Source organism: Sparassis crispa (genome assembly GCF_003851025.1).
Source record: "Sparassis crispa DNA, contig_000002F, whole genome shotgun sequence".
Taxonomy (NCBI): domain Eukaryota; kingdom Fungi; phylum Basidiomycota; class Agaricomycetes; order Polyporales; family Sparassidaceae; genus Sparassis; species Sparassis crispa.
The window spans coordinates 490,912-504,885 of NW_020939749.1; the positions used below are offsets into that span (position 1 = coordinate 490,912).

General features: G+C 53.9%; 3 protein-coding genes across 3 annotated transcripts; 1 reads left to right on the top strand and 2 right to left on the bottom strand.

Annotated features, from left to right (window-relative positions):
* Positions 1–1,040: 1,040 nt before the first annotated feature.
* On the bottom strand, positions 1,041–3,663 carry SCP_0301330 (Heat shock protein homolog pss1; the record flags this gene model as incomplete). Its single annotated transcript, XM_027755530.1, has 5 exons — positions 1,041–1,718; positions 1,771–3,177; positions 3,229–3,427; positions 3,488–3,552; positions 3,622–3,663. The coding sequence occupies 5 exons, from the start codon at positions 3,661–3,663 to the stop codon at positions 1,041–1,043; spliced, it is 2,391 nt and encodes a 796-aa protein (XP_027611331.1).
* A 2,735-nt stretch (positions 3,664–6,398) lies between these two features.
* Positions 6,399–9,346, bottom strand: SCP_0301340 (hypothetical protein; the record flags this gene model as incomplete). The annotated part of the gene is made up of 8 exons (XM_027755531.1): positions 6,399–7,144; positions 7,208–7,687; positions 7,746–8,009; positions 8,070–8,087; positions 8,148–8,318; positions 8,378–8,608; positions 8,671–8,914; positions 8,981–9,346. The coding sequence occupies 8 exons, from the start codon at positions 9,344–9,346 to the stop codon at positions 6,399–6,401; spliced, it is 2,520 nt and encodes an 839-aa protein (XP_027611332.1).
* Positions 9,347–11,255: 1,909 nt separating this feature from the next.
* SCP_0301350 (hypothetical protein) lies at positions 11,256–12,922 on the top strand (the record flags this gene model as incomplete). Its single annotated transcript, XM_027755532.1, has 6 exons — positions 11,256–11,430; positions 11,488–11,559; positions 11,630–11,692; positions 11,751–11,831; positions 11,886–11,993; positions 12,048–12,922. 6 exons carry the CDS (start codon positions 11,256–11,258, stop codon positions 12,920–12,922), a joined length of 1,374 nt encoding a protein of 457 aa, XP_027611333.1.
* Between the last annotated feature and the right edge of the window lie 1,052 nt (positions 12,923–13,974).

Sequence of the window (13,974 nt, forward strand, 5' to 3'; positions counted from 1 at the left end):
TACTACCTGTATATACGACACCAAGAACTTGTTCGTGCTCAGATATGCGAGGAATATCTCAGCACAAATGAGTTCTTGGTGTCCTTGACTCTTGACACTTGAATGCCATGGTAATCGGAGCAAATGGAAGGTTGTGAGAGTACTGTATCGCGAGATGGTAAGTATTAAATAATTCGCTTACGTTGGCAGGAACTTCACCGGCACGACGAGCATCCCTCGCAAACGTTCTGGGAGACACCTTCGCTCACCGGTCACCCTTCGATACCATCTGTAGACACTGGCCAGACAGCCGAATTCGCGACGTTGCATCCGTAGTACAGGATTCCAATGCGTTTCCACATGCCGAACGAGAATCTTGGTATGCTCGGTGACTTGGACAGATAGTCTACGTCCCAATTGTGTCCCGATATTAACATTGCGACCGTCTTGTCATGCCTCCGATGCAGGCGTTCGTTCATCATGAGTCAATGTCATAAGTACTCGACGTCCGAGTCCAGTGCTCCAGCTGCGGCAGCACGATTGAGGCAGTGCTTCGCCATCTGAGTTACAGGTCGGCCGCAGGTGCAGTTACGGGACGATAGATCTGATGCATATATACACATCGCGATGGTGTTCCAGTCCAAGCAGCATCGCCTTCGAAGAGTGTGGTTTCAAATGCGGGGAAGGAGCGCATCTACAGATACGGAACGGGGAAACCCGAAGGTGCGGGGACAAGTTGTGGAACTGCTCACGCGTATACGCGCGTACGCCTGAGTTGTCTCCACTTTTATTTACAGTCGGGATGCGTGCCGAGGGTGGTCCTCTGACAGCTTCGAGTTATATCTGACCATCAGCTGTATACATTATGCGTCTGTCATCGAATCGCGTTCGTAGACTCAGCATCCGCATCCGTATGTCCAATTGATTGAAGGGACATGATAAACTGCGAAATATTACGACAATAGCACTCGCCTATGCACTGAGAGAAACTCTAGTTCAACACATTATTTTCTAAGATACTGCCTACGTCCTCGCAATGCCAAAGTACAACGTTCAACCCTCTAGTCTACGTCCATCTCAGAGGGGCCATTAGGCTCCTCCTTCGCGCTTTCCTTTGCACCCTCCTTCGCACCCTCTGTCGCGCCCTCTGCAGCCGGCTCAGGGTTGGGGTTAGGTGTCTGTGTGCCACTCTTGGGTGTCTCAGCCGTAGGCTCCACCTTGGGCTTGGGCTTGGGCTTCGTAAGGATCGGCGTCGCGAAATAGATGATCTCATCCTTCTTCTTGAGCATCTCCGCGGCCGTAAGCACGGGCTCGACGTCCTTGGGGCGCTCCGTCTGGCGCACGAGCTGATCCTCGAGCCACTTCTGCACCGTCGCGCACTTCTCGACGATCGCCTGCTTGTCCTTCTCCTCGATGTGCGCGAAGCGTTCCTCGCCCGACGTCGCTTGCGCCATGTAGTTGTTGATCGTCTCCCGCAGCTGCGCGACGACCCGCGTACGGTCCTCCGCCTCGCGGTACCGGAACGTGATCGGGTCGCCGAGCACTTTGAGCGCGTCCAGCCGCTCGACGTACGCCGACTTGTTCGCATCCTCGCCCTCTTCGCTGTACAACCAGTCCTCTGCGTGCTGCAGTGCGGCGAGCAGCTGTTCCTTCTCCGCCGCCTGTACGTACGGTGCGTAGCGCTCATCTAAGCGCGCCCGCGTGTCGTAAACGTACTCCTCCAGCGCATTTTTGCGGTCCTACGGACACGTTAGTAAATTGATGCAGCGACGTTGAGGAGACGCCACGCACCTCGGTGTCCATCACGAGCTTGTCGGCGGCATGCATCTGCGCCTCCTGCTCCTTGTACTTCTCGAGCACGCTCGCCTCCAGACTCGACGAGCCCCACACGAATGGCACTTCGATCTTCTTCTTGACCACTTTCTTCTTCTTGGATGGCGCAGCCTCGCCCTCGGGCGCGTCAACCTGCATCGCATCATTCTTGTCCTCCCTCTCCTCCTCGACCTCGACGAACGCCTGCTCGAATGACATCACACCATGCACGTTGAGGCGCGTCCTGACGCGCACGCATGTGAAGTCGCCCTTGTCGTCCGGCGCTACGTTCTTCGCAGAGAAGCTCGCGATCCACGGGTTGATACCGCCAGGGAGCGCAGCAGGCTCCGCATAGCGCGCCTCGAGGTCGAACGGCTGCCTGCGGTAGAATGTGAGCACCTTCGTGGACGGGATCGGGTTCCCATGGGGGAACACGACGAGCTCCGTGTCCTCGTCCGTGTCGTCCGGCTGAGGCTGCCACTGCACCTTGATCGAATACGGCGTGATGTCGTGCATGCTGAAGTCGCGCACGCGGAAGACGGGCGAGAGCATCGCGCACGCGAACGTCGCGCCGCGCGCGGCCGCCTCGTCTTGGTTGAGCGTCGTCGAGAGCGCCTTGCCCGGGAACACACTCTGGATCTTCGCGCGCACCGCGGGGATGCGCGTGCCCCCGCCGACGAGCTCGATCGCGTCGATCTGTTCCAGCGACAGCCCGGACTCGGTAAGCGCCTGCTGCATCGGTAGCGGAAGGCGGTCCAGTACGCCTGCGATTAACCCCTCGTACTCGTCTCGATTGAGCCGGCTCGAAGCGTCCACGTCGTTCATGATTGACTCGACGTTGAGGGGCGACTCCGCGTTCGCAGAGAGCACCTTCTTCACACGGTCGCACCCCGCCGCGAGGCGGAACATCGCCTTCGGGCTCGAGAGCACGTCAATCTTGTACTTTGTCTTGAACTCGGCGGCGAAGTGCTGGACGAGCGCGTAGTCGATGTCGCGCCCGCCGACGTGCCGTTCGTATGCGGTGCTCTTGACCGTCAGCTGCCCCTTGGAGAACGCGACGACGGCGACGGAGGTACTCGAGTGACCGACGTCGACGAAGACGACGTTCCGCGGGTTCTCGGGCTCGGGTAAGTCCGACTTGGTGATGCCGTACCCGAGCGCGACAGCGGTGGTATCGTTGATGAGGCGCAGTACGTTCAGCCCCGCAATCTGCGCCGCGTCGAGCACCGCGCGTCGCTGGATGTCGGTGTACCAGCCCGGCACGGCGATCACGATGTCGGTCACGCCCGTCTTGAGCTCGTTCGCGGCGATGTCTCGTAGCTTGCCTAGGTACATCCCGACGAGCTGCGTCACGGTGAACGTCCGCTGCTCTCCCAGATAGTTTACCTGTGCGCGTTTCATCACTCGGCTGCAGGAAAACAGAAAGGGAGAACATACCTGTGCGCCGAGCGTTCCTCCTACATCGACCAAGTTGACATGCGTGAACTTCTTCTCTACCTCCTCGATCTCAGGATCGTGTACTGTACGACCGACGAGCCGCTTCAGGGAGCCAATCGTGTTGCGGAAGTTGGATGTTTCGAGTGTCTTTGCAGCCTCTCCGATAGCTCGTTGTTTTGGGCCGAACGAGACGAGAGAGCTAGAAATCGGGGGCAGTATTTCAGCGGGCAGCGTATAATGTGGAGCAAAGCAGACGCACGGCGTCGCACGATTTGAGACTTCATTTACGATGATATCGATACCTCTGTGTCTGGCCACGCCAATCTAGAAACACGAGAAATATAAATGAGCACGAGTGTGCAACCGCCGCCTCGATCTGGGCGCATCGCTCACCTTGCTGTGAAGCGAGCCAAAGTCAACGCCGACGACGGCCATGGTGTTCGAACGAGACGAAGAGAAAAGACGAGGAACGAGTCTGCAGCCGCAACGGTGAAGTAAGTATGGAGGCGGCTTTTTACGCGCCCAAAATTTGAGGCGTAGGCGTGACTTTTTCGGGGACCTTCTCGTATGTTCCATTGGTACTACTTATCGCTAGAACAAGCCACTCTGCGGTCTCTACCCATCAAATGATCAACTCCATGCGCAGAAAACGCGGTCCAAACGTGTTGGCAGCCGGGTGCTCGACGAGTGCAAGCCCGGAGTCGATGCCGTTCATGACCATTCTTGGGGAAGACGATCTCACACGTAGATGTTACCGCATAAACGCGTACAGTAATACTGTTCTGAGGAATTCTTCAGACCCACTCTGCTGTGTGAACATCACTTAAAGGAACATCGCCAATAACCAAGGTTAACATGTGGTCACGATGAAATCTGTACAAAGGTACTATCGATGATCCGAAAGTGCCATAATATGGCACTTCTGGTCCCGCCATACACCTCCTTGCTCAATTGTCTTCGGCACTTCAGATATTGTTTCTGTAGCATATAGAATACTATAAATTATTTTTTTCGGATTTTTCTGAGTAGTGTTGAACATTTTGGAGACATGTCGAGGTGTGGCAGCAGCCAAATACATTCCAGCAATCTTGATTTTTGTGGGACCCAAGTGGGCCACATTTAATTCTCAAAAGTTTACAGTGTTGAAGTGCAATGTATGAGAGCATCTCCGAATAATTTTGAGGCAATCGGTGCAGAGGATCAAACTGTAGAAAAAAGTATGGCACTTCTGGGCCATACACTGGGGGCAAAAGTGGATGTTCTGCCTTGGAACAGTGTCTGAACATCCAAGGAACAGATTACATTTTTGGACATGTCACATGTTCTGAACATGGTAAGGAACATCTAATATGTCTCGCACAATGTTCCATTGGAGAGCATGCTGGAGACATGTTGCATGTACCATTCTGGAACATATAATATGTCTCACACAATGTCTCATTGGAGAATGTCCTGCAGACTTGCTGCATGTTTCATTCAGGAACATTTATCATTTTGCTACTATATTCTGGGCTTGTCTCTTGATGCAATATGCTCTGTATAATAAGGATTTTCCATGGCCAAACACATTACATTTCTGGCTGCCATTAATTTTCAGAACATTGTGAGAAGATGTTAGGTGCTCCTACTCCAAACATATAAGATGTCCTGGGCACCAAGAACATTTGCAGTACATGTATGATACATACTAAAATTTTACTAAAATTTTACATGTACTGCAAATGTTCTTGGTGCCCAGGACATCTTATATGTTTGGAGTAGGAGCACCTAACATCTTCTCACAATGTTCTGAAAATTAATGGCAGCCAGAAATGTAATGTGTTTGGCCATGGAAAATCCTTATTATACAGAGCATATTGCATCAAGAGACAAGCCCAGAATATAGTAGCAAAATGATAAATGTTCCTGAATGAAACATGCAGCAAGTCTGCAGGACATTCTCCAATGAGACATTGTGTGAGACATATTATATGTTCCAGAATGGTACATGCAACATGTCTCCAGCATGCTCTCCAATGGAACATTGTGCGAGACATATTAGATGTTCCTTACCATGTTCAGAACATGTGACATGTCCAAAAATGTAATCTGTTCCTTGGATGTTCAGACACTGTTCCAAGGCAGAACATCCACTTTTGCCTCCAGTGATATGGCATATCTGGGTCACTGATAGTACACTCATGTCCCTGAGCTGTGGTGGTCACCACGCTTGGCCGGTGACCGACCCGTGGTACCTTCCCACGCGCGGGCCGGTGCCCCTCGGTATATGCCGCTGGTGACCTTAACACGCCGTGTATGCTGTGCCACCCGTTCGGGCAGTAGATGCTGGATCCAGCAACAGTTGCCAATCTCAATTCGCCGCCAGCCGCCTCTTTGCACGCGCGGCGCGTTCGCTGCGTTGCGTGGCACGCGGTGTGCAGTGCCATGTCGTCGCGGCCCCCTTCGCGAAACCGAGACCGAGAGAGAACACGAGGCGCCAAGTCCGATGACGAGCTCACCGCTCACTGTCGGCTGGCATGCCGCGCGGTGCCTGCGTGATGCCCTCCGACCGCCCAACTCAAACTACTCGGACGTGCTTTCACCACGCGCCAGGTCCGCCGCCCGAGATGCGGTGGGCCTTGCACATCGAGCGCGCAGCAGCAGCAGCAGCAGCAGCAGCAACACTGCGCTTGCTTGCGTGTGCGGCATTCTTGCACGCCCGAACTTTGAGTTGCGGTGAATACACCGACTACCTGTCTACCGCGTGCGTGGCATGCCGACCCGTCGATGTGGCGACATGCACAAAATATATTTTGTATTGACCTGCCCCCCCCAGCACACACAGTCAACATGATCATGAATCTCAGGGTGGGCGTGGCCTGCAAATCGTAAATCCGCAACAAGTTTCCATGCGGGGTTCGAACAGCGGTAGACCGCGAGGACACGATGGCGATGGCGACGATGCAGTGGAGCTGGCAGCACTACTGAGTGGGTGCATCTGCTCCTCTCGGTCATGCAAAACCAAAAATTCTGGGCCCTCGTTGAGGTTTCCAAAACATGTACATTAAATTGTGTTTCATATACACAGGTGAAGCAGTACCGTAAATTAGGACGTGGAGCCATCAGTACCATATAGCATGAAGCGACAAGAAGACAGAGACTGAAAAATTAACCAGAATATGAAGTTGGCTTCACGTCGCACTACAGATAGTGTGTTGCAACTTGGAGCACCTCACGGTGACCCGCACCCCCATGCTTGGTGAGGTAGTCGGCGAACGAGCGCGCCCTGTAGTGGCCATACTTCTCATTGAAGAACCGAAGCACCACTGGATCGACCAGCGTGGCTTCTGCGAAAGCTCCGTGATGAGGTCGATGATCTTTTTGCAGCGCCCGCCTTCGGTCTTGAGTCTTGCATCGTTGAGATGCCAGCAGTTGCCCCACTTCTCCGTCAGTTCACGCACCGAGATATGTCCACTGAGCCTGTCCGTCCACTCCGTCCACTCCGTCCAGACATCCACGATCGCATTCACTGGCTGGTACCGATAGCATGGAAGAAGCTCACCCTGCTTCCAAACCCACGGCTCATGCTTCTGGAAGACGACTTCACCATACTTCTGCCGGAGCTCATCCCGCCTGGCCAAGTGTGGATCTGCACGAGCGGGTGCCACAGAAGGCGCTACCATCCCCGACACTGATGGCAGTGCAGGCACAGCAGCGACATGGTGACTGGAGCCATCCAACGTGGCAGTCGAGTCGGACGATGCTGCACCGTTCGCTATGGCACTGACCGATGTGGAGACCGAAGGCACTGCGGAAGTGCTTACAGGCCCGTCACTGCCGTGGAAGTTGATTGTGATGACTGGCGGGGCTGCTGCTGCAGGCATTGGTGCAGGGGCTGTCACCGGGGCCGCCGGACTTTGCTTGGGAGGCACGAAAGCTGTCATTGACAATCACATTGTTGTCAGCACTGCACGTGTGATGACGGAAAACCGGCGCATACTTATCTTGGACCTTCGAGTGGACCTGGAGTTCAGGAGCGTGCCGATCATGCCCTCCATCTTGAGGATCCGCTCTGAAATGTCGGACATCTGCCTGTTGCTCTCTTCGTGCTGCCTCTTTTGCTCCATGAGCACATCGGTGGTGGCACCACACAGGCTGCGTATCAGGTGCTCGGGGAGATTCTGATAGGCCATGCGGGCCTGCTCCTCGGCTTCCTGGATGGCGGGCATTGCCTGGCTGGCGAAGGTATGAAAGGCGGGAGTGTTGAAGGGTGCAAATGCAAACACAGGGGCAGAGGGCTGCATCGCGCACAGGATCATCGCGTCCTGCAGCAGCACCCGGCGCAACCACAGCATGAGCCGGAGGAAGTGGCGAAGGGCGTAGTCCTGAGCCAATGGGTTGTCTTGAATGCGTGTCTCGAGGGCAGCCTGCTCTTGCTCGATCCACGGGAACACTTGTGCGAGGAGTTCGGATGGTGGCTCTGTCAATCATGTGGGTTTGTCAGCACTCCGAGGTATGCACGCAGCATGGCCACTCACTGAGAGCATCACGCGGGAGCGAATACATTTCAGGCTTGTGGCCATTGAACATCGCAGCACCGAGGAGGGCATCGACAGGGAAGGTCCACTCATAGCACTGGTGAAAGGAGCCATTTTTGTTCCATCCGCCGAGCACTTTCGTCCCGCTGACCGTGGCACCGTGCGCACACACCGTCTGTGCGGCATAAGCCCTGCCGGCATGCGTGACCTTCGTGATCGAGATGTTGTTCTCCTCGTGAATACCCCGCAGCCGGTCGCAGTGATCTGGAGATGGGCACTGGATTAGGTGTGCTGTATCAATGAAGAAGAGGTCAGGGCACTCACTGTCATATGACATAGCTGCTGTCGGTTGTTTTCCCCAGAAGACGTGATAGCCATATCAGTCGCAGCGGCCGTACTTACCACATGCATTGTCCTCAAAGTCCGGGAGCAGGTTAGGGAGTGGCAGGTGAAGGACATGGAAGAACCCGAAGAAGAGAAATGCCAGTGCCCTGACTGGGCACAGCTCGACTTCGCGGTGACGGATGGCTCCATGCTCATCCAGGCGGCCCTGCTGATTATGCTTAGCATTGTCTGCCAGTGCAGCGAGCACCTGCAAAGCACACCGTGAGCCACTGAGGCATCGTCCGCACCCTCTTCACTCATCGGGACTCTGTACCCAAGGCGGACATCATCCATGAGGATGGACAACAGAAAGAGGTCCGACCACTCGAGGATGCGTGAGCTTTCCCCGCGGAAAGCCATCGTGGATGAAAGGAGGAGCATCGCACGGTCATGCAGGCCGATCCAGATCGACTTGACACCCGACACGTCCGTCAGGCACCAAATTGAGCACCTCTTCAGCTCGTCGGGCGTGTAAGTGTCTGGAAGGTGGGAGCGTCAGTCGAATTGTGCAGCAGCAGGGCAGGGGGAGTGCGACACTTACCCCCAGAGCTCCCCACGGCCTTCAAGGCCTGTGCCTTCTCTATGTGTTTCGGCTCCTGGTGCTTGGCCGATAACTCTGCAGTGCGGATGCGGATGTCAGTGCGCAACGACATCTGCGCATCGGGGGCATCCTTGTACAGGTAGGCGTTGTTGCGACGCCAGCTCTCGAGCGTATTGATGACCTGCGAGATGTGAGATTTGCCCACGTTCGACCCCGTGATGGTCTCGTTCTTGCCCTGGCGGTGCTGTAACGAGGTGTGTGTCAGCGGGAGAGCAGTGGCATGGCATGGCGCAGAGGAGTGCTGCCATACCTTTTCGCGTGTCATCTCATACTCCAGGAAGAAGGAGGCCTTGAGGGCGGTGACAGGGAACGCCGGAACAGGCACTTCCCCCGGTGCGCGCTGGCAGCGCTTGGCCTGGAACATCGCCCAGTACATCGTGTAGTTCTTCACATGGCGGTCATAGCTTGAACCGGTCTGGTTGTCATCTTGATCCAACTGCACCTTTTTGATGCATGTGTTGTGAGACTCGAGCTCCAGCCGGGCGAGCGAGTGCCACAGCGAGCCTGCGGCTGCCACAGCTGCTGGAGGGTTCATCGGAGGTTGCCAGGCGGGCTCCCGTGCTGAGGCCGGACCGTAGCTCGAAGTGGGAGGGTACACGAAGCCCTCGCGACTCATGTGAGCAGGCCTGACACCTCAGGCATGAGTGTGGGGGCCCGCGGTGGCTCATAGTGCACATAAGTCGAAGCAACGGCAGGCACGAGGCCACCCGCCGCCAGCTTGCTGCCCGCAATGGCACCATCGTCAGTGGAGTGCTGTCCGACGAGATCGCCAGCATCATCTTCCCGCCACCGCTTCTTCGAGATCGGCAGTGGTGGCGAGTCATAGGAGACCATTCAAAATTGTTCTTGCTGTGTCGACCGGCCCATGGTGTGACCCAGGTGGTGATGAGGACGGCGAGACGAGCTGAAAGAGGCTGCACGAGCAGCGAGATGTCACGCGGAGGGTGCTGTGCCAAAGGCAGGCACCACAAATCGAGCTGCATGTTGCTCTGTTCCGCTGGCAAACACCTTCGGTGTGCCGCTGCCGCAGAAGGATGGCTGGTGGTGATGAGGTCTGACCGAAAAAAATGTGTGTGGGTCAGCATGGAGTATAAACCAGAAATCACGGAGCAAGGGCGGCCGGCCTCAGCATCGCGGACACATCACGAACAGGCCCATTCGAATGTCGTGTGATCGCTCCAAGGGGCCGCATATATGGCGGCAGACAGAGAGGACTGCGAAAAAAAAGGAAGGACACTCACCAGAGATGGCACGCGGATGCAGATGTGCGCCGTTGGAGTGCACAAGCAAGATGGGGTCGGGCCTTTGTTTTACAGGGAGGATGGTGGTGGACCCACAGTAGCGGTGGGAAGAGGCCGCGATCAGAAACATGAGGGCGGCGGGGCACGATCGGAGTGGGACAGGGCAAGGGTCGCGACGTGAAACTACATGAGGTGCGCCGTGAACAGTTGGCGTGGGACGGATGGCAGAGAGAAAAAAAAATGTATTAGATTCTTGTGTATGTTACAGCGGTGAGCAGCCGGCGTTGCGGGCGACCACGAGTGAACGAGTTGCACTCCGTCCTCATCCTCTTCAAGTGTGGGGCAGAAGGAGATTCTTTAAAATAAAAAAGCGAAGAAAGGAAGTAAAAATTTCGAGTAGGATACACACAGGAAGAAGAAGAGTGGCCGCACGGCAGGGCAGGCTGTGACAACAAGCCTAGTGAGGCGGAGGTGGCATGTCCGCTTTTTTCGCGTGTTTTCTCATTCACGTTCGGGGAGGGCACGACAGCGGTGGGGCCGCAACATGCAGGGCGAGAGTGACCGCGATGCAGTCAGCACGATGAGCTCAGGTGCGGGGCTTGCTGGCTGGCATGCGGGGCACGAGGGCCAGTGCGGGCGCAGGACGCGTTTGTTCGTTTGTTCATTCACTGCCTGGGGGTGGGCCAGCTGGTGAGGGACGCACGCGGGCCAGGGTAGCACTGCGGGGGTGTGGGGGCGACGGCGGTGGGGTGGCGGTGGCAGTGGCAGCAGGCGACGACGACGAACGTCGGGCTAGGTGCCCGCGAGCCGCCCGCCACACCACGCGCACTCTGGCTGGCTGCCGTGCCGGGTTCACCTGAGCGTGCTTGTGGGCCTTTAGGGGTAGGGTTCCATGCAGCCGAGTCCTGACGACCGGCGTGTACAGGGCTGGTGACCCTTTGATTCCTTTTACGGGGGGTCACCACCGTGGTCACCAGGGTGGAGCGGTGACCCGTAATATACTCTATGCACAAGGACACTGGTGTATATCCAAGGAGGTACATCCAATCATTGGTTCTTTTTGAGTCCATGCAAAGTTGCTTTTTCTACCCTACCCATTACTCGAGTCTAATAAATGTGTTGATTATGGGCAGTCTAACTATATGTGTAGCGGTACTAGGACCTAACTGAGTTTGAACTGACTTACCACTTTTGCTTACAGGTGACTCGACCAAACAGTCAGCCACCCGAGCGCCAGAGGCCAGCACGAAAGGAACTTCTAGCCCGAGGACTCGTCTAGCAAGAATGCACGGCGTGATGGAGAAGAAAAATGCTCTATCGAAGGCGAAGTGTCCTGTAGGCCGACCTAAAGGAAGCAAGAACAAGCCCAATGCAGGAACCAAGGGAAACCTTGTAGGGAGGCCTAGGAAGGATAGAGAGGCTGGAGCAAGCTTGTGCAGTGAACAGCGGAGTGTGACAGGTCAGTCTTCGAAAGATTACAGTCCATATCTCATCGTTTCCGAACAATGTCTCGCAGGCAGCACGGCAGAGTTGCGAGAGTGCGAGGAAAATTCGCTAAGTCGCAATGTGAGAGGCATGCGATTATCCGGTGAGCGAATGTGCATTCAGTTTCGATCTGAATAATATCTTCTAATATGAAGACTGGTTTTTGTGTGCAGATGATGTGAGAAATTCGCAGGTAGCCACACAAATTGAGAATATTGTGGTCATAGATGCAGCCGGTGAGTGTATGGGCTAATATCTTATGTGACCTTTCTGACTGGTGTTTTCAAATTACAGGTAAGAATAATGACGAGCACTACACTAGTGTACAACAGACGATGGATGCGGACATGCCTGGTGACTCGGTATCGGGGGATGGTGAGTTCCGGAATTCACTAAATGGTTTACTGGCTGACGGCACTGCAATGACAGATTCGGTCTCACACGAGCAATGTCCTCGCTTTTCGCTGTTTGCTGGTTTCCAGCTGGTCGAGGACGTCCAACCAGAATTCTCCTATTCCGTTCCGGATGATGATCCAGGTACATACATCATTCTTTCCATACTTTCTGGCCTGATGCATGTAAACACCCCAGCTTCTTTCCTTCCATTTGATAGTCATAGTGAAGATGAGGCACAAGACAATTTTGACGATTTTTGTGAGGACCTTCGTCCAGCTCCGGATGACGAAGAGACTGCATCTGGCTCCTCGGATGGTGTTGTTCCTGAGGATCACGCTTCTGCATCTGTCAGCACAGATGATATGCGCAAGCAAACTCGTATCCCACGCTCATCAATTCCAACTTGGCTAGCGAAGCTTTATGCCGACACCTGTGAGCAGCTTCGAAATGAGATGCGCAAGAATGTATCTAGAAGGCCATCTTGCTATGACACGGGGAGCTTTATGATGGGGCAGAAAGCACCGATCTTTGCCTTGGCGAAAGTTTTCCAACTCCGGCCAGCAATGTTCTATGAGCCACAGTTTTTTGTTTGGCTTCCTCATTTATTCGTCAAGATAGTTTGTCCTGCATGTAAAGCTGCTGGCCATAGGCGTCCCAATGGCGACATGATCACTCTTCGTTTGTCATTGTGGATGCAATCACCCCATCACATTGTTGATATCAAGTACAATATCTATGTCATTGGCTACCGATACTACTGCGGTCATGCTGAGTGCAGAAAGGCATATCAGAGTTGGTCCCCGGCAATTCTACAGATGCTTCCTCCAGTCCTCGCATCACAGTTCCATTTTCATCTAACCTATCGTGCTGGACTTACCGACCGCCTTACTGCTATCCTGCGGGCATCGTTTCAAAGAGGCTTGGGCCCACATCCATTCACGGAGATGATTCGAACTTTCCATGTTTGTTATTATGAGCGACTCTATATTCAATACCTTGAATTGGTCAAATTACGTCTCAATTCAACAATTTCATCGCTGCTCCTTCTGCATGAACGATTTGGTGCATAGGATGACCCGGATGGGTATGCTGGTTATGTTCCATCTGCACAATACTTTGGTGGCTTTTACAACCTGATGATCGAGAAACACGCTACCGAAATTGACCAGTATACTGCCATGTTGTCTGCAAGGGTCCTTTGCATTGACCATAGCCACAAGGTAAATTCTTTCTTAATATTCTCTAATTTACATGTGCTGAGAAGAAGTACAGGTGCCCAAACATCTAGGGCAGGTTAATGGAGAGGCCGTGTTTGGCGCTCTTCACACAGTGGTGAATGAGTATGGTGAATGTCGAGCAATGACTCTTATGCCAACGAAGGCCCACGATCAGTTTATGCCTGCACTGGCTCGCATTCCACACTCACTGCGTCAATATGGACATGGTGATGTCGAGCTTATATTTACCGACAATGTTCGCAGTGACAAAGCTGAGCTTGAGCACGTCTTCCCATCTCTACTGCAGAATGTCTCGGCGGTTCCAAGTTCAACATTACCTCAGCTTACAATTCCGACTCAGTGGTCAATCTCTATCTTGGCATCCACGTTTCAAATCAATAGTCGTATTAATGCAATCCTAGAGGATCTGAATGAACTCCCAAACAATGATATGATATCCTTGACTATGGATATGGAGTGGTCTGTTGATCGTGTCAATGGGATCCAGGGAAGGGTGGCCCTTATTTCAATTGCATATAACCAAGCTATTTATCTTATTCCAGTGAGTACTCAACTGAAGGTTACTGACAAAAGCCTTACGACTGTTGCCAGGTATCGGAGTATCTCCGAAATGGCTTCTTGCACCTTCCTCACACAATCCTTGTTTTGCTGCGCAGTCCACGTGTCAAGAAGATTGAAGTTCACATTGGTGCAGATATGACACGCCTTTTCAAGGACTGTGGTTTCAATGAACGAGACACTACTCAATTTGTCGGAGCTGTCGAACTTGGAAAGATGGCAAAGGATCGAAATGCGACCAGCTGAGCCAATATTGGGCTTGCGGATCTCACGTCATGTCTCCTACGATGATATCTTCCAAAGGATGAGTCAATTCGGGTCAGCAC